The sequence below is a fragment of the Colias philodice genome, chromosome 30 (assembly GCF_061535455.1).
Source record: "Colias philodice isolate Cphi_HAF_F1 chromosome 30, ilColPhil1 Martin Lab GWU primary, whole genome shotgun sequence".
Lineage (NCBI taxonomy): Eukaryota > Metazoa > Arthropoda > Insecta > Lepidoptera > Pieridae > Colias > Colias philodice.
Genome location: NC_143115.1, coordinates 4,051,019 through 4,072,490, shown reverse-complemented (window position 1 = coordinate 4,072,490; position 21,472 = coordinate 4,051,019). Strand labels below are relative to the sequence as shown.

The window sequence follows — 21,472 nt, the reverse complement described above, 5'->3', positions numbered from 1 at the left end:
TCATGGCAATACCATCACGTTATGGAGTAAGGCGACGATTTTGGAATCTTTGAATCTTGCCCAAAGTTTCACTTCTGACACGTGTGCTCTTTTTTTTTCAAAAATTCGTATATATGTAAGAACAACCTTTCCATACATCAAATTAATAAAACCCATACGTTTAAAATTTCACTTCTAAAATGTCACTATTCAGTTGAAAATCCTCAAAACCGGCTTGCTTATATTTCAATCACCAAAATCAATATGAAAATCATTTTTTCATCCATTATAATAATTAATCATAATAGAATTAAATTTATAAAAAACAAGACTCACAATCTACACTAATATTATAAAGCTGAAGAGTTTGTTTGTTTGTTTGTTAAATAAAAAAAAAAATCGCGCTCAAATGCCTTAGAGGTGTGTAATAAAAAAAATGATATTATATTATTGAAAAACTTATTTACTCCACAAATATTATTGAAGTGAAACTTCTTTAGGCGCGTTGAGAGTAAGTTGAGGCGTGTCATGGCAATACCGTCACGTCATGGAGTAAGGCGGCGATTTTGGTATCTTTGAATTTTGCCAAAGAAGTTTCACTTCTGACACGTGAGCTCGGCACACATTGTCTTATATAATATAATTAAAATTTAATTTAAACCTTATTTCGTTGTCTATTAGAAAACTTTTACTAAAAAAAAATATTATAAATTCAATTAATATTCTATTTTTCCTTATTTCGATGTACTTAGTAATTTTTTAAATCGGTCATTATAAAAAAAGTTGTGAGTTCTCATACATTTTGTTAGATTGTGAGTCTAGTTGTTTATTGTACTCGTACAATTATTACACATAGTAACCAAATATTTTGAGCCACTTATATATTTATGTTACAGTTAAAACTGGTTTTCGGTTAAAACGCGCTTTGCCCAGTTAGAACCAGTTATTTGTTACTAGGTAAAATACACATTTTATTGAGAAAATATAGCATATTAAATGCCGCCTTTCTGACTATAAATTGTTTTTTTTTTATGAAAACTTTATTGGTGCTAAATAAAGTACTTATACATATTATTAAACTCATATTCTTAGTTAAAACTAGTACCAATTAAGCAAATCGCGTTTTAACCAGAAAAAACGAGGTTTACCTACGACACATTTTTCCTCTGTCCAATCCAACTAGTATTTAGGCAAAACGGGTTTTCACCAAATTTTTTTTTTACATATACTAATTTTTCTTACGCCGTCTGTCTGTATGTATGGGTGCAGTTACAGAACGCAGCATCTCATCAATATTGTGAGTGTCGAATCTGCGATTTAGCCTTTTTGCGGATCGCGTTTTGAATTTGGCCGATTCCTGGTTCGCTAACGAGTTTGGTGTGAGGGTTTGTAGGCATCTGTAAATAATAAAATTATTTTATTTTTTTAATATTGTATAAAAAAACGAATAAAAATGTAGCTACCTAGAGAACTAGACTTGTGAAAAAATGTGTGAGAAAATGCTTTAGTTAGGAGTAAGATAATGGTATAAATTATTTAGTTAAACAATAAAAATCAATATTTCTTCTTTAAAGCATAAAGTGTAAGTATAGAAGTATGTACATATATAAAAAAATAACAAATAAATAGGGAGTAGTTATTTATACAAGTTTTTTGCCCGCACAAAATATAACAACATATTAAAACATCATAAAAACTCAAATTTCTCATACAATTGGCCGTGGCATATTACCTAAATACCTATTATTGCACGCCTCATAAGCGAAGCGTTGAGGTGGGTACTACTATCACTTCGCGCAAAACATCTGATTTTTCAAACTTATTATTAATATTTATCAACTTACTCACACATTAGGCAGCCATCTTGAGTTTATAACGAAACAAAGACGAAAATTTTATATTTATTGCACTAGATACCTTACAGCTATTTAGTGCAATAAATATAAAATTTCGCACATACCAAGCGGCCATCTTGAATTTATCGTGGAACACTTTGACTTGAGTGTACGTTTCTACTTTTATTAATAATTATTGCATTTCTTACGCACCTAGCGGCCATTTTAAGTTTATTATGCAGCATTTGATTTTTCAACTCGGCAGCAGCTAATTCCCGTCGCAGTTGTGCTTTAGTCTTATTCCCCGTTGGATGTAATAATGGATGCCTTCTGAGCCGAGCGGCTGACGGCCTTTGGGATGGATCGGGGTGTACCATTTTCTGTGGAAATATATTTGTTGATAAATATTATGTATTTTATAGAATATATAAATCACTGCATAGTCTATATATATAAAACTCAAAGGTGACTGATATAGTGATCTATCAACGCACAGCCCAAACCACTGGATGTATCGGGCTGAAATTTGGCATGCAGGTAGATGTTAAGACGTAGGCATCCGCTAAGAAAGGATTTCGCGAAATTCTTGCGGGAACGGGGAAAACGGGAAGCATGTACAAAGTCGTGGGCGGAAGCTAGTATAAAACAAAGTCGCTTTCTCTGTCCTTATATCCCTATGTATGCTGAAATCTTTAAAAGTACACAATATTATTATGTATTACTATTAGTATAGACAATTTACTGTGATTGTAAATATAATTTTAATTAGGATGTTGTAAAAAAAATTATTTACAAGCCTGCTTGGCTTATAAATTATGTGATAAACTGAAGATGATTCTTTTGGCTTTCAAATTCAAATTCATTTATTAATTGCTTTAAAATTAAGGGTCAGCTAATTTTTTTGTATCCGTCCGCGGCTTCGCCCGCTTTGCCTAAATCCTAATAAATTATATACTAGAACTTCCTCAGGACTCACTTTAGGCGCGGGACATATACAAGCGGCGCGCTGCCGGCGTGCATCGGGTGCGCTATTGGCATTTTGTATGAAATCATTTTGGGGCGGCGCAACCGTGGCACAACCGTGGCGTGCCGTCTCGACGCCTGTCCAACATTCTTTCATACAAAATGTATAAGAAGCACGTGGTGCAAAACAGATTCAAGAGGTGCGCTTATGGCACGCCCGCGCCAAGCCGCTTGTGTTTGACCCGCGCCTTAGTGACGGCAGTGAATAATATTTTATAGACATACTTATTACTTAATAATTAAATAATAAGTATATACCATGAAGAGAAAGTGATAATATATCTATAGTATTTCTTATAAAATAAATTACCTTCAATAATTGATTGAATTCCCTGGACAAATTGGGCAAATCGGGCAGCTTTCCGTCGCGAATGTCGTGCCATTTCTGCCCGTTCTTCGGCAACGCACCACCACCGCCCGCCTCGAATAGTGTTAAACCTGAAAATTATTTATAATTAGTTTTTGACGTGACAACGTCTTATAATTCGATAGAGCCGGCTGCACGCACGAAAAAACATGACTCATGCGGCGTTACCTCGCTCTGAGGCGTTCCATGTAAGGCTTGAAGTGCGAGCGAGAGCGCGGAACGAGCGACAAAGAAGCACAATCGGACGTTGTCACGTTCAACTATCGTCAGTAAACCGACTTTACAGACAACCAATTTTTTTTACACGCTTTATATTAGCTTCACCTGTATGTTTGTTTGTTTGTAACCGACTTCTTTGGGCGCGATTTTGACCCACTTTAAACGGCCAGATTTCGTTCACACTTTGTAGATTTATTGAGGACCGATGACAATACACTAATTTGATAAAATTTTCAATTTTTTAGTTCGGTTTTCTATAAAAAGCGTGTTTTTTTAGTTTTATTAAACTATTATTCTATACTAATATTATAAAGAGGAAAAGTTTGTAAGTATGTATGTATGTATGTATGTATGGTTTTCACGCATAAACTACTGGACCGATTTCAAAAATTCTTTCACCATTAGAAAGCTGCATCTTTACTGAGCAACATAGGCTATATTGCATTTTCAAAAAAATTAGAGATCCTTACCAAAAATGCAATAATGTAACCCAAGGTGTAAAAAAATCCTCAATAAAACTTCTGTCATCGCGTGCGCTGCGGAATCTATTGAAGATAGAACAAAAAAATGTTCTACGGTATTATAGAATGGATCAATATCAACAAGAAAGTCCGCGATACCATATGTCCATCTTCAGTAGTTATGTTACTACAACAACTTTTTTACGTTTTCAAAGTAAATAGAAGTGCCGACAGTAATCAAACCATGTTTTCCATACACATATATTAATCCTTATCCCATTAAATGTGTGATGTTTTATTATAGACTGTTTCAATACCAGCAAAATACTTTTTAAATGAAAAGAATTGGATATTCCATTCAAAAGATATAACGAATTTTTAAAAGTGTCAATCTACAGAAAATAGTAGGTATACTGTTCGAGCAGGCCGTAGTGCGGGGGTCACGGAGGAATTCTACCAATATGCGTCTTGACGGAACACAGTGGGGTTTTGGTCGGTAGGAATCCGACATAACCCACGGCCCCTCCCCCGGAGGCCGTGGGTATCTATGAAAGATTTCCCCACTAAAACAAAAAAAAAAAAGGCCGTAGTGCGGGACGGGGTAAAGGTGATTTTCATGTGATTAAAAATTAAACCTATAGTCCGACCTATAGTAGACTTTTCACTGTAACGATATCGCTATCTATGCGGGTGAAACCGCAGGGCAATGCTAGTATTCAATAAAACTGTTTGTGGCAAATTAATTAGAGAATCCTGTTTATGCGACATGCAATACTTTTAACGGTCAATTTGTTTATTATTTGACAATCTTGTTTTTGTGAATATATTTTTTATAATATCGTTAGTGATCAAATTAAATGTCCATGTATGTTTTTGATCATATTTTTAATATTATTTCGTTAGTAATTAAAATATTCAATTGTGTATGTTCTTGTTACCTGTCCATGTTTTGATTAGTTTTAAGTAAAAATATAATTGCTGAAATAGTGAAACTGAAATTGTAGAGCCACTACCAAAAAATGATTTTTAATATTTTTGTGCATTGATAATTTTTTCTCTTCTGAATGATCACAAGAGTACATAACAATACTAGCTTTCCGCCCGCGGTTTCCCCCGCTTTGTCTAAAACCTTATAAATGATACACTAAAACCTTCCTCTTGAATCACTGTATGCAATAAAAAAACGATGTGTAGTTTTAAAGATTTAAGCATACATGTAGTGATAATGAATAAATCGCGTCTTAAATGCGGCAAAATGTATTCCTTAAAACCTTTAACTTTAAAACGGTCCCAAAAATATTCAATACACAGTCTATAGCTTTGCAAAGGCTGACGCGTCGTTTTTTGGGGCCATAAACTTCCTCCCACTTACGGTTCAATACATTTTCATTTTGACGCATCACCCATAATGCCTGGAATATTTTTCACTCGCTTGTTTCGTTATGGAACTCATAAATATTTCGGTGTGACATCCAACATCCATCATTATAAAACGAATGCATAAAAAGCACTTATGGCACGAAATGGATTGATTCTTACTGTTTTATGGTGATGTTATTAACAGTATGGAGCGAGGCTTTTGATCGGTTTTAATATTAGGATGAAATTATAGAGATACTTGGTGAAAAAGTGATATTACGTATCCATACTAATATTATAAATGTGAAAGTAACTCTGTCTGTCTGTCTGTTACTCAATCACGCCTTAACTACTGAACCAATTTGCATGAAATTTGGTATAGAGATATTTTGATACCCGAGAAAGGATATAGGATAGGTTTTATCCCGGAAATCCTACGGGAACGGGTTTTTCTTTGAAAACGCGGGCGAAGCCGCGGGCGGAAAGCTAGTATTTAGTATATTTATTGTAATATTGAGTATTTTACATGCATTATTTAAAAAAAGATGGGTGAGGGTTTGAAATATATTAATGAGAGTATTATACAATGAATAAATATTATTTATTCATTGCAAATTTTATTTAAATATCTTCTTCTTCTTAAAGCCTTAATTCACCTAATACCTAATATGGGTTTCATAATCTTTATTTATATATATTATTGTGTTAATTTTATAACATACAAAGCTGAAAACTTATAAGAGAAAAAAAAGTATACGTGATTTATGAATTCCCAACTGAAAATGTGATGATAAACATAAATATAAGGTGACAAAAATAAAAAACCTCCAAATAAAAATAAACCAAATTCTCATTTGAAAATTGTATTACAAATAAATAATTTATTGCTCCACAATTTTTTATAAATATAATATTAATAATGGTACAATTATCAAAATCGAATTAATAAACCTTGTTTGGACAAACTATAAACATGACAATATTTTTATAGTTCAATAAAAAAAATACTGCAAAAAGATAATTATTTTTAGCACTTCAATATCTTATCCACAAAATTTAATCTAGATAAACATTAAAAATTCAATTTTAATTACAGAACAAAACTCACCAAAAGCAAATATATCAGCCTTCGTTAAATGTGTAAGGTCCTCTTGAAGCACTTCCCTCGGCAAATATCTGCAGTCACCCTCCTCTACTGAGGGGGATGAAATACATGTCACGTGGCCGAGGTCACCTGTAATATTAGATAATTATTATTAAATAAACTGAAATACAAATGTTTATTATTATGAAACAGAAAGATTGTTTAATATAGGCTATTATTATAATTATAATATTACTACTAATATTACTAGTGGTCCGCCCCGGCATCGCCTGTGGTACCTACATGTTTAAACTATCCTATCTCTCAAGTTGGATGGAACTGCACATGATGTGCGAATTTTATTATAATCGGTTAAGTGGTTTAGGAGTCCATTGAGGACAAACATTGTGACACGAGATTTATATATTAAGATAAAGCTGAAGAGTTTGTTTGAACGCGCTAATCTCGAGAACTACATGTCTGATTTGAAAAATTATTTCCGTGTTAGATAGCCCATTTATCGAGGAAGGCTATAGGCTATATATCATCACGCTAAGACCAACAAGAGCGGATCACTGCGGGTAAAACCGCGGAGCACAGTTAAAGTCCGGTCGCGGAGCAGGAAGAATTTCGTACCTCTTTACCTACTGACAGTTGTCACAAACATTTTTGAATGAGTGCAGTTTACATGCAATATTTGGAGGAGAAAATGTTTTTACTAACTTATTAAATAAAATGTCCTTTATTCATTTACAATACTTATTAGTTAGTTACATTTTTACTTTTTCAATAACCACGATATATTATATAAAAAAAGTGTGCATGTACACACATAAGAAGTGAAACTTTTCTATGACCTTATTTTTCAAAAAATAATTTACTATATACAATATTACAGAAATACGTTAGTCTAACACGCGATTTCGACTTAGGCGGATTTTGATTGGACATAAAGAGTTTGAGGTTTATTCTTATAAATTTTGAATTCACAAAATCATAATTGAACACCTGACACCAATCAAGCAAACACAAACCTTACGCTCTCAGGTTAAAGGTTTACAATCCCTGAGGACGGCGGTCATTGCATCTGTGCGAGCAAGACACATTATATTTACGCGGGAGTGACAGTGACAGGTAATAACAGGTTAATGTACGAAATTCTTCCTGCTCCGCGACCGGACTTTAGTAATAAATAATTATAAAAATGCCAAACTCACCAATCTTATACTTATGCTTCGGCACAATAGGATGATCGTCGTCATCATACCCATCATCCGACTCACTGTGTGAGGCCACTTCCTCGCGACATATAAATATGTTACCCGGTTTCACGTCCATGTGAACTAGTTGCAGCGAATGGATGTACCTGTGAAATTATAAATATTTAATTATGTATGCTTCAAAAACAAATATGTACATTTATTTAAAAACAATATACTTAAAAATTACGTTTTCAAAGAAAAACAGCATAGTCTCCGTTCCCGTGGAATTTTCGAGATTAAACCTATTCTATTTGTTATTCCAAGTTACCCCTCTATATGTGTGCTAAATTTCATTGTAATCGGTTCAGTAGTATTTGCGTGAAAGAGTAACAAACACACACATACACATCCATCCTCACAAACTTTCGCGTTTATAATATTAGGAAGGAAATGTTCAATCTTAATATGTATATATAAATCTCATGTCACAATGTTTGTCCTCAATGGACTCCTAAACCACTTAACCGATTATAATAAAATTCGCACACCATGTGCAGTTCGATCCAACTTGAGAGATAGGATAGTTTAAATATGTAGGTACCACGGGCGAAGCCGGGGCGGACCACTAGTATGTATATATATGGATTAGTAGGAAGGAAGTGCTCAATAAATAATAAATAATTTGGAAAATCCAAAAGTGCACGCCTCATAAATTTTTTTTAATAAATATTTATTAATTATTATTTTTGTTTATTTAATAACAATTAAACCACATCGAATCAGACCCTGAAAAATGAAAGGGTTCTATTCCTGAGCATACTCAAGCGTAAGAGAAAAATAAGACTCGATTAGTAAAGTATTTTGGTCGCTATCGTGTTAACAAGACATTTTAAGTTTGAAAAATCAGATGTTTTGCGCGAAGTGACAGTAGTACCCACCTCAACGCTTCGCTTATGAGGCGTGCAATAAATAATAAACAAACACTCACGCAAGCCCGTCGCTAATATGCGCTAACAATAATAACAGCTCGCTCTCTGGTAAGGCTCCATTTTCTATAACTTGTTGTAACGAGCCGCCATCGCAGTACTCGTTCTGTATTATCATGTGATCGTCTTCCGCCCATGCCGAGTAATATCTATAAGGAAAATTCGTAAAATAATTATTTGTGACAAAAAAATTATGGTCTTAGGGAGCGTCCATAAATTACGTGAGGTGTTTTTGTCCATTTTTTGACCCTCCCTCCCCCTCTGGTGAGATATCATGAGATTTTATTGAACCCCCTCCCCCATCCCCCCATCTCACGTGAGATTTTTCAAAATGTGGGTTTCTTATGTTTATTTGTCATTGTAAAAAGAAAAAAAATTGCTTCGTGCTTTTGTTTACGACTAGTTAAAAATAGTAATTAATATTTCTGAAAGTTATAATAAGGGCCGATTTTTCAATGCTTGGTAAAACTTATCCGTCCAATAAAGTATTGCACGATATTAAAATGTCACGTAAACTGTCAAATACGGGCAATTAGAATACGTTTTTAAAATGGTAGTTTAAAACATTATTCGACGAATAAGTTTTTTCCAAGCATTGAAAAATCAGCCCTAAAATGATCAAAATTAAAATTAAATTTCGAAACTAACGCTATAACACGCGAAATCAACCTATTCCAGCCAAAAAATCACAATTTTTTGGGAATTTTTTTTTCCCAAAAAAATTTTTTTTGTCATTTTTTCCCGATTTTTCTTACCTAACAACATGAGGATGTTTTCCCAACGCCGCATGAGCGTATACTTCAGTTAACGCCGCCCGTTCAGCCGCTGACCCGGCGACCGGTCGTAAAGACCGTTTGAGCGCATACACACAACCGTCCAGTTTGTTCACGCATCGCGCCACTCGGCCAAACTGACCGCGCCCTATTAGACCTAGCTCGACGAACTCGATGTTATAGCGGGATATATTTGATTCCTGAGGAAAAACATTATATTTATTAGAGGACGAGTCCAATGTGTTCTTGAAAAACATTGAATCCGTTCAGCGGAGGCCCAAACAGGATAGCCCCAAAAGTGACTGCGTTGATAAGAGACAGGTATTTATCTATCTTTATATATATAAATCTCGTGTCACAATGTTTGTCCTCAATGGACTCCTAAACCACTTAACCGATTATAATAAAATTCGCACACCATGTGCAGTTCGATCCAACTTGAGAGATAGGATAGTTTAAACATGTAGGTACCACGGGCGAAGCCGGGGCGGACCGCTAGTATTATATATAATGTAATAAAATTAAATATTTAGTTCTGACATAAATATGCTTTAGAAAATTTTACTTCTAATTTCAGCAATTTATACATTAGTAGGTAGGTTAGGTTAGACTTCTAAATACATAAAATAATAAGGTATACAAAAAAATGTTTCTTACAAAAGTGAAACTTATGCAAGGTAGGTTAAAATGACACATTTTTTGAGTATGCAGAAAAATACACTGATTTTCAGTGGACACCTAACATATACTTAAAAATTATTGACATTAACATAACATATACTTAAAAAAATCTCCATTTTATACATTCAGATAAACAAACAAACAAACATACCCGTAATCTCTTCGCCGGTTGTTCGGGGGTGGCGTCACCCCACGTCGGTGTTTTGGACAGTGCACGCTTTTTCTTATTTAACGCTTGGCCTGTAGGAAAACAATAATTAATACTAAATTATATACAAAATAGATTTATTAGACGACTTATTGACTGACCGGTTGGCTTGGTTGGTAGTGGCCCTGCATTACTTATAAAAAGTTTTTAACTTGGTGTGCTAAATATAATTGTTAAATCTGTACTAATATTATAAAGCTGAAGAGTTTGTTTATTTGAACGGGCTAATCTCAAAAACCAACAGCACTGCGGAAAAAACCGCAGGGCACAGCTCATAATAAATAAAACAGTTAAAGGTTTCCTAAACTCACCGACAGGTGTAAAAGGGTTGATATTGGCCAGCGGCCGGAGCCTGTTGTCCTCAACCTCGTCCGGGGGCAAACTGCCCAACGCACTGTCCTCGTCCGACGGCGGGTGTAAATGATGGCTTGAGCCGGACGGCATGCCTGTTTGATAGGACAAATAATTAATAAAATAGTAGGAAAAAGTACGGAATAGATTCGTGCCAGAAGTGAAACTTCTTTGGCAAGATTCAAAGTCACAGTCGTCGGCTTACGACGTGACGTGACGGTATTGCTATGACGCGACCTTAAAATTTTACTCTCAACGCGCTTCAAAAATTACAATAAACCTATAGAGTCAATTTATTTTATTTTATTTTATATGTCTGAAGTAGACACAAAAAATCGATGTTTAAAGGTCTAGGTTTACTGTTTACTGAATGCAGAATGTGTAATGCACATAATTTTTATATTCCACAACAAATATTAAAACATCTCTATTTTATTGTGTTTTTGAGCTTTTTATTGAGAGCTGTGGCATGTTTCATTGTGGAACAAATTTTTTTTTTTATTATATTATGGTCAAAATCGAAATTTCTATAGATTATTCTGTCTTTCCGCCCGCGGCTTCGCCCGCGTTTTCAAAGAAAAACCCGCATAGTTCCCGTTCCCGTGGGATTTCCGGGATAAAACCTATCCTATATGTTAATCCATGTTACCCTCTATATGTGTGGTAAATTTCATTGTAATCAGTTCAGTAGTATTTGCGTGAAAGAGTAACAAACATCCATACATCCATACTTACAAACTTTCACCTTTATAATAGTAGTAGGATATTACACTAAGTATCATTAAAATCCATTCAGTTGTGTCCACACGAAAGAAAAAAACTTTCACATTAATAATATTTGTAGGATTATAACATTCATAGAACTAGTATAAGTTATTAAGAAATATATTTGATGTTTTAATAGGTATATAATAATAAAATATATTATAGAGCAAGTTAAATAATATTTAGCCAAGCTGAACACCATGTGTGTTGGTGTGACATGAAATGATGTAACTTAGCCTAAGATCTGATTTATTTTGTATTTGATGTGTGTCTAATAAATAAAATAAATCAATATTCACTTACCCGATGGAACTTCCAATTTTGGTGGGAACAGTCTACATCGTGACACATGATGGGACGGTGTTGAGCACTTCTCCAGGAGGGTCTTTGGCGTGTGTGGACTGTCGAATAGTCTGAAAGAAATATGAATTTATAAATGAAAATTTGTTTAATGTACATGTATGTAATGTGTAATTATTCCCTTAAATGATCTCTGCCAGATCCAAAAGAAACTACATATGTATAAAACTTTATGTGTTGGTGCTTTATAAAATTGTTACTAGTAGGTACTTTGTTAAAATTGTTGACTAATTATAGTTTAATCAAAAATTATAGCTGTTCTCTAGCAAACCATTGCATATTTCAGTTAACTCATAATTCTATAATTATTACGCTAGAAGATGCCTCACTTATTTCAAAGTTCTAATCTGATTTTGTATCTATATTCTCTATTTTTCTAATACCTATATATAATAACATTTCAAAGTAAGTCTTTCGATTTTACGTCTTTGATCATGAATTTGTTTCAGATAAAACATTATTATGGCAGAACTTGTAACATTTGTACATAATAATAATTCCTAAATAAGCATAGGTCGTATAGCATACAAATCAACAAAGATACATAGTGTCGTATTATTCCCGTCTATTATTACGTAATAAAACGCATGTAAAGTTACGGACGCACCTGAGGATGTGAAAGAAAAAACAATCTTAAGATAAAAATGGATGTGACAGATGCAGGTAAAAAAAAATAAACGCCCAGATGTATAGTGTACCTTATTTCTAAGAAACTAAAGATGACATTTCTTTGATAAATCGAGATATCCATCACAACAAAGGCGCATCCAACAAAATGAGTTTAGTTTTTCGAGACCTTTCCGTACACAATGGAAAAAGATCAACTGCACCTTGTGACAAGGTGCAAATTTGTATAACAGGTTTTTTTCAAGGTGTTATCACCATTATGTAGTATTTTTTGTGCCAAAATCGTAGGAGTTTTTGGGCAGATGTCAGCTGTTCCGATCATATGTTATATTGTTGTGTATAACTGTAATGTAACTGATTTTAACCGAAATTTTGCTTTCGTGGGAACACCGAGTAAATTGCTCTAAAAAGTAGTACCACTTTCACAACTTAACAGCTATCAATCTCATTCCGAGTCTCTTCAACAAGATGAAGCCTTCAACTTTAGTATAGACTTGCTGTGCCCGGCGGTTTTACCCGCATTTCTCCGCACCTATTGCTCTTAGCATGATGATATATAGCTAGGCCTTCTTTGATAAATGGACTATCTAACAGGTAAAATATTTTTTGAAATCGGATATGTGGTTACTGAAATTAGCATGTTCAAGTAAACAATCGAACTCTTCAGCTTTATATAATTAACATAAATAACCATATCTGTAACTAAATAACTTTAAATGACACCCTCTGTTATTGTTTTCATGTGTGGACATGTGCTGTGGAATTTTACTCATATCTGTTTACCTAATATACATAAAATATTTTTTTATTATTTCCAAGTAACTACCTATAATCCATATTATTCTAAGAGGTTTTGATGAATAAAATGGAATGCTAAATAATATATTAAACTATTAGAACCAATACTTAATTATTAAATTTAATAGGTCAATTTCTTAATGTACATAATCTGTACTATTTAAAGAAGATGCAATGTTTTTCTATAACAGTGACATAGATACTGCTTTCCGAATCAGTGGTAAATGTTAAAAAATGTTATGATGTTTCAAAAATGCTTATAAAAGAAGCCTAATTGAATAAATAAATGTTTGAGTTTGTGTTTAGTAATCTTAATATATATAAATTTTGTGTCACAATGTTTGTCCTCAATGGACTCCTAAACCACTTAACCGATTATAATAAAATTCGCACACCATGTGCAGTTCGATCCAACTTGAAAGATAGGATAGTTTAAACATGTAGCTACCACGGGCGAAGCCGGGGCGGACCACTAGTCCTTTATAATATGTTAAAAACAACATAACCATTATTACCGAACGGCTATTTAAAAACGACCCCATAACTAATCCCACCTAACGATCATTATAAACAGAACTGAATAACCAAACTGGAAATCACCAAACCAGTTTCACCCAAAACATTTGCAAGGATTTGAGTCAACAATAAAAACCAGTTGCGACTATGTTGTGAGGAAATCGGACATGTTGGAACTTGTTCAATTTGATTTGCATACAATCTTTGCTTATTGATTTATCTACACTAATATTATATAGCTGAAGAGTTTGTTTGTTAAAACGCGATAATCTCAGGAACTACCTTGTTGAATTTTATTTGCATACAATCTTTGCTTATTGATTTATCTATACTAATATTATAAACCTGGAGAGTTTGTTTTAATGCGCTATTCTCAGGAAGTACTGGTCCGACTTGAATTCGATGTTAGATAGCCCATTTTGAGGAAGGCCATAGGCTGTATATCATCACGCTAAGACCAACAGGAGCGGAGTCACGCGGGTGAAACCGCGGGGCGCAGCTAGTGTAATATATTGGTTTGATTAAGTTGTATGAAGTTTGTTATTAAGCTAATTGATACTGATTAGAGGTCTATGAAAAAAAATATATTTTTTTATACGTATTTTAATCATAGATTTGTAGTGCCTTATGATTTGCATATTACTTTAAATTTCCTGACTACCTACTGCAATTTATATTTTACTAACTTCCCCCTTTATTGATTTAAAATTACATACTCAAACCTCATGAATCTATCTATTGATAAAAAACGGATCAAATTCCGTTTCATAGTTTTAAAGATTTAAGTAGGGATGTAACGATACATGATTTTGCCGATACGATACCGATACCGATATTTGTAGTAATGTATCGGCGATACCGATACCGATACCGATATCGATGGCTTGGTAGAAAAATAAATAGTGAATTATGCATAAAAAGTTAAAAACATTTAACAGAGACAACTGTTAATCGTATTCTTTTAAATTAAAATGCTAAATCAAAAAACAACAAAACCATTTATTTTAGTATTATTATTTTACGAAGTCAGTTAAACTTTAAGTAATACACATACAATCAGTACCTAATAAAAGTTTACTATAATTGGTAGAGTTTTTTCAGAAAACAAAGTGCGCACGCGCGGGCGGCCTCCCGCATCGTTCATTGGGCGCGGATTTTTGAATTATTTGATATCAAAAAAATTGGTTGTTTGTAAAGTAGGTTTACGATCGAGATGTTTACGTGATAACATAATGCAGTGGCAGCGCTCGAGATGAAACGGGAGATCGGTCCGTCTCTCTCTCGTTATACCTGCGATCGCGCTCGTGAGGTTTTGGTGTGACACAAGTTTATGAACATGTCACCCGACTAAAACGATTTTAAAAACGTTATCACGTTAAAAATTAAAAAAATTCAAAATTATTTATTTCTTTCCTTTACATAAACAAATTTGTGATTGGAACACTCCTAGTAAGCAAATAAAATGCTTGTGTCAGGAGGTTCCGCTCTTCCTTAACACTATTACAGAAACAGAAATAAAACAATATGAATGAATACAATGCAAAAACATAAAAGAAAAGAAAGAATTTAATAAAAAAATATCGGTATCGGTTGATTTATTATCGGCGATACCGATATATCGGCTTGCCGATATATCGGCCGATATATCGGTATCGGTATCGTTACATCCCTAGATTTAAGCATACATAGGGATGGACAGACAGTTATAGTAACTTTGTTTTATTGTACATACACAGAGATTCATGTAATATATTGATTATTTCGTTGTATGGAGTTTGTTATTTAGTCAAATTAGCAAATTATACTATGCCATGATTTTTGCTTCCATTTTTTTTAAACAATTATCTCATTTAAAAAGCTTTTGAATGCTATAAAACTAAATATCAATGAAATGAAAAAACAATACTATATCTAGGAAGCATATAATACTAGCAGGTTAGTATTAAGATTTGTATTACCTACGCCTGCACTAAAACAACGAAAGTATGCTCTACAGCATTCTTCTCAAAACAAAGCTTAAAGAAGAATCCTGTAGAGCATTCTTTCGTTGTTCTTAGTGCATTTAAAAAATGATTCTAACAATGTTCTAATACTAAATAACACTGAATATGAGTATTCCTTTACACTAAAATATCACGAAAGAATGCTCTTGCTCTATGTTCGTTTGATGTAGTTGCTCCGTTATAATAGAAAATACAAAGATGCATGCCAATTTTATAAATGGTAAGGTTTTTTTGTTATGGTTTCAAAGCTAAACCTCAGAAACTATTTGGTTGAAACATACAATGAAATATTTGATATCCAGCCCCCCTAGTCAAGTGGCTTTCTGTTAGCGTAGCGTTCAATAGAATAGACTACGAATGTATGAGATTGACGTAACCTGTAGATACGTTTATCTACAGCCTACTATTGAACGCTACGCTAACAGAAAGCCACTTGACTAGGGGGGCAGGGTTGACACCAGGTACTTTTCTTTAAATATCAACTTATAAAGGGTTGAAATAGATGTTGTTACATACTATGTGCATCATTGATGTATGCATTACTAATCAAATCAGTTTTAGCTGCAATTTAACATTATAATTTTCAATTTTTCTACCAGTTCATCTTGGTAGAGGATATTTTATTTATGGAGGCTATTTTGAAATTGGTCGTAATTGAGTCAAATTTACTATTCTTATGCACTTGCAAGTTTATAAAGTTTCAAGTTTAAGTTGAAACACGAAACCTTCATGAATATAATGGTGCATAATTATACATCAAAAAAACATAGAGCTAGAATTAGAGCAAGAGCATTCTTTCGTGATCTTTTAGTGTAAACAAAGACTTGTATTCAGTGTTGTTCAGTATTAGAACATTGCATATCTTTTCGTATACACTAAGATCAACAAAAGAATGCTCTATACCTGTTTATGTTTAAACTAAAATAATTTGACAAAGTGAGGTTAGACTGAGCATTCGCTCTTTTGATGTAAATGTGTCATTACATCAAGAATTAAGTCAATATAGTTCGACATACTGAACTTTAATTATTCCAGAACTTTCTAGATTATTTTTCCGACCCAAATATCGACCAATAGAATTGCACCATTCGACGTCACGTGGTACAACCTACATGGTATTATACTGATAATTTTTTGAAAATTTTCTCTGGTCGTTGACGTCAAACTGACAGGTTCAATTCAATTGTGAAATTATTGGCCGACATTTGGGACGGAAAAATAATCTCCCGAATACCACACGAGCTTCAAAATTATCTGGCATTTCCCTCAAGGTTCCCTGCAAACAAATAAAGTCGTCAAGTTTTTCAGGAAAAATCACTCGCGCTTCGCGCTCGTGATTTTTTAACCTTGACTAAAAACTTGACTCCTTCATTTGTTTGCAACGAACCTATCGGAAAATACCGATACAATAAGAGCCGATTTTTCAATCCTTGGTTAAAATTTATCCGTCCAATAAAGTATTACACAAACATATTAAAATGTCACCTGTAAACTGTCTAATACGGACAATTACAATACATTTTTGAAATGGTAGTTTAATATGTTATTCGATGAATAAGTTTTAACCAAGGATTGAAAAATCAGCCCTAAATGTATATTTAAAGAAGGCTGTAACTTATAGACATAGCAAGTTTTATTTAATTCAACAAGTTATTTAGTATAATAAAATATTATAAAGCTGAGAGTTTGTTTGTTTGTTTGATCATGCTAAGACCAACAGGAGGGGAGTAATGTGGTTAAACCGCAGGGCACAGCTAGTTTGTTAATAATCATCAATCACTACATAGTATAAAACAAAGTCGCTTTCTCTGTACTTATGTCCCTATGTATGCTTAAATCTTTAAAACTACGCAATGGATTTTGGTGCGGTTTTTTTTAATAGATAGAGTGATTCAATTATGTTTTAGACAAAGCGGGCGAAGCCGCGACCGAAAGCTAGTAATACTTAATTGCATGTTGACTCGCCCATCTTAGAAAAATAAAAATAACAAATCATGTTGTTTTGAAGTTCAATTCCTCAAGGTTTTATTACATAATTGTTACAAGACTGTTTAAAAAATAATTGATTCAAAATTGGTATTATCCATCAGTCCCCGGAATCACAGACACAATAGATAATCTATTGTGTCGCGCCCCAATCGGGGCGCTCGGTGGTCAATGGGTTAAATGTTTATAACTGAATTGAATTTGTATTCTATATGTTTGTAATCCAAGTATAGTTTGTATTCCATAGTATTGTTTGTGATTCATCAACACAATATTGGTTTAACAATATGATTTGCGTTATTTTTGATTCTTACAATATAACTGAGGAGCGTCGGAACAAAAACCGATAAACGACATGCTGTATTTTTTTTTTTTTTTTGTAATTTCGATGCTTTTGCATTATTTTACATGATAAGCTTATTGAATCTGTTCTAAAGCCGATGAATCTAGTAGAAAAATGCGCTTCAAGTTAAATGATCTATACAGATACCGATAAATCCACTGATGAGGTAAAAGAAAATTGATATCTTAACAGAAACCGATAAATCCTACATAAATTTGATAGATTTTTATAAGGTTGAGACAAAAACCGATATAGCAATTTTTAATTTTTAATTATTTAATTCCTCATATACTTAGTTTTACCCAAAAATGTTAATGGTTTTTTCACATAGCGATAAATCCTTAGTTGATTTTTTCAAAAAACGATAAATCCGGATAGTCTAAGCAAAAACCGCTATATCCATTTTTTTTTATTTTTTTTTTCGTTTATTACTTCACACACGAATCTCTTGATTTGGCCACCAAACAATGTTGCTAATGTTGATATATTAAGATTTTCTACTCTCTTTTACCTAAAAAAACAAAGAAATTAAACGTTTATTCCGATTTGTCAAAAATCTTAGAAAGTGGATTTAGCGGTTTTTGTTCCGAAGCTCCTCAACTATCAAAATAACATTTGAATGATTCCTTCTAGAACATTTTATGTTTGGTTTGTCATTAATTTACATTTTTATATACTTTCTTGTATTTACATACTTTGGACGTTATTACTTTTATAGAGACAAATATTACTGATTATAGATATTCTAATCTTGAAAAAAAACGGCAAAAGTTGTGTAAAAGTTTGGCCTATAACTTAAGTGACGCATAAAATTTACGAAAAATCATGTTCGAATTGCTTTTTAAGTGTTTAACCCTTTCAGACCTGAATTATTTTTTTTTAGAATACATTAATGCTGATTTTTTTTGAATGAAAGTACCAACAATTAAGCTTGGAAAAAATAAAACAAAAATTATTTGTTGTTCATTTTTCGAGAAAATTAATATTTTCTTTATGTGCTCAAATGCGGACATTCGGTCCAAGTGGTATGGCTCAAGTAGTATATGCAAAGTATGGGAGATTTTTCAATAAAATTAAAAATTGTCTATATTGAAATGTTTTTGTTTTATTTTAATGTTTTTATTACAGGAATGGAATTTTGGTAAATTATAAAGTCATACGCACGACCATTTTTCCCACACAAGAAGAATAATTTGATGCCCCAAGGACATGGTTTGCCTTTTACATACTGTTTAGCAGAATGCTTTCCCGTAAAAGGAACGATTTGTTCATCAACACACAGTTCTTTTTCTAATGGTATTTTTAAGCATCGGCTTCGGATTGCGTCATAGATGGGTCGAACTTTATAGAATGCATCTTTACAATTTGAAGGCATTTTCATATTATCTACAAGATGTAAATTATTCCGAAGTTCGAAGAATCTGTCTCTCGTCATATTTTCTGTGAATAGGGGTATGCTTATGTTGGTTTCCCAGTACATTTTCAAAACCGGATAGTTAAATATCCCAGTTGCCATATGTAAGCCAAATAAGACTTCAATTTCATTGCTGGTAGTAGGTCGAAACCTGGTTTTTCCCGACTGAACAGCATATATATTTGTCATTTCAGCCATTTGACGAAATAACCCTTCAGGTACATACTTGTGATAGTAATCTAGAGGACTTTGTACGATGGGATCAACAGCTATTGGTGGGGAAAAATCAGTCGATATTGTATTTTCAATTTTTCGGTGCCTCCACTTTATATTCTGTTTAGGTGTGAGATAGTCAAATGTCTCACCATTCGATGTAGATTCCTCCTCCTCAATATCCATATCTGCTCCTGGTTCCTCCAAAACTGGCTCGAAATCAATAGGCAATCTTTCTTCGTCCTCGCTCTCGTCTTCATTTCCGTCCGATAAGTCAAGTGGAACATACTCCCTCTGATTCTGACTTATGGCATCGGCACCCAAGCGGACATGTCTTGTATCTTGAGCTGTACAGTACTGTGTGCTTGTACAGCCCACATCCTCATCATCTGAAGACAGCTCCAAGTCCGAAAGATTTCCATCTTGCAGAAGCTTCCAGCCTCTCTTGAGAACATATTTAAAAAGATTATCTGAAAAAATATATCAGATTTATTTATTTCGTTTTAATTTAAATAAAATTAAATTTAAATGAATGTTCATAAAAGAAAAAGTTTATTTTGTTCCAATAAAACCGTTATTGAACGTTACGAAAATTATATCCACTTGAAACCGCACGTCCACATTCGTAGACATTACGAATATTCACGTTTTAGTGTACAAATAACAAAATTTTTACACATAAAATACTTTGATCTATAACTTTACACCATAATTAATCGATATATATTTTTTTTAATACCTATCTTAGGAAAAATCTTAATATTTTCAAATAAAGTAAATCACTCACCTACGCAATTCTAAGATTCACCGGTTACTGGTTCAAAAGTTGTCGACTAGTACGAAATCGCGGCAAAACATGGTTGTATTGGTATCGAGTTTCGTAGCTCATAATGTTCTCATGCGATTACATTAGGATCTGGTTACATGACACTTGTTTTTGGTAAGATAATTAACAAAATGCTTTATGTCCTCAATTGTGCACCGTAGGTTTGAAAGGGTTAATATGATCATCAGGTATATATTATGTAAATTTGTATGTTTACGAAGGAATAACAGTAAATGCTAGGCGAATTCCACATTCAACTTTCACTTTGGCAATGTGTGGGCATGTTCCTGTCATGTTTGACTTTGTCAATAACAAGAATGCAGAGTGAATTGATCAATGTTATGAATTAAAAGTGTAACAAACGGCTTTTATCCGTTATTTACGCATATAGAACATGAATCTAAACCACAAACTGATATAACGTGGTGTTTTATGGCGAGAAAAGCAAGGTCTGGGAACTACTCACTTTAATGCTCGTACTCGCTTGTAAGGTGGACTCAAAGATGCTGGTGCTGGAGATGCATCCTTAATCCGATATTCTTCATCGTCGAAGTCTCTAAAATCCAACTTCCTAGGCACTATAGAAGCCGGTATGGGGCTCAGATTGTCCGAAAACATTGAGTCTGACATTTCACCAGATGTTTCCACTGACAACTCCGAAGAGTTATGTTTAAATCCCGTCTTCATTCTATACCAATCACTCATCTTTAAACACACATATAAAACACTTTTAATTAAAAACACACGAAAACTTCGTTATTTCGTGCAATCAAACAAAGCTCACTTTCACAAATTCACAATCGTTATGGCGGATGACGCATAGCACCTGTTTAATCGATCAACCAATCACGGCGAAGGATTCGACCGGTGAGATGAAAATTTGAATTTGATTGGCCGAGCTACTTTTTTTGAATAACGATACTGTGCCACAGATAATGAAATGTTGTCTATGACAGCGTTCTAGACTATCAATGCATATTATTATTCAATATTTTAATAACTCTATAATAACAAATTAAAATTGTACTTTTATTTTATTCAAATCTTAATATTAAAATTACTTAAATAAGTAAAATGCACTTTTTATAACTTC

The 21,472-nt window shown here is 33.4% G+C and overlaps 1 protein-coding gene across 1 annotated transcript; it reads right to left on the bottom strand.

The window, feature by feature from the left end:
• Positions 1-365: 365 nt before the first annotated feature.
• Wee1 (Wee1 kinase) lies at positions 366-21,212 on the bottom strand. The gene is made up of 11 exons (XM_089713394.1): positions 20,846-21,212; positions 11,597-11,706; positions 10,489-10,623; positions 10,121-10,209; positions 9,271-9,488; positions 8,518-8,664; positions 7,545-7,693; positions 6,352-6,477; positions 3,148-3,275; positions 2,028-2,194; positions 366-1,376 (listed from the first exon to the last, which is right to left on the bottom strand). Exons 1-11 carry the CDS (start codon positions 21,082-21,084, stop codon positions 1,208-1,210), a joined length of 1,677 nt encoding a protein of 558 aa, XP_089569520.1. The 5' UTR covers positions 21,085-21,212; the 3' UTR covers positions 366-1,207.
• Positions 21,213-21,472: the final 260 nt, after the last annotated feature.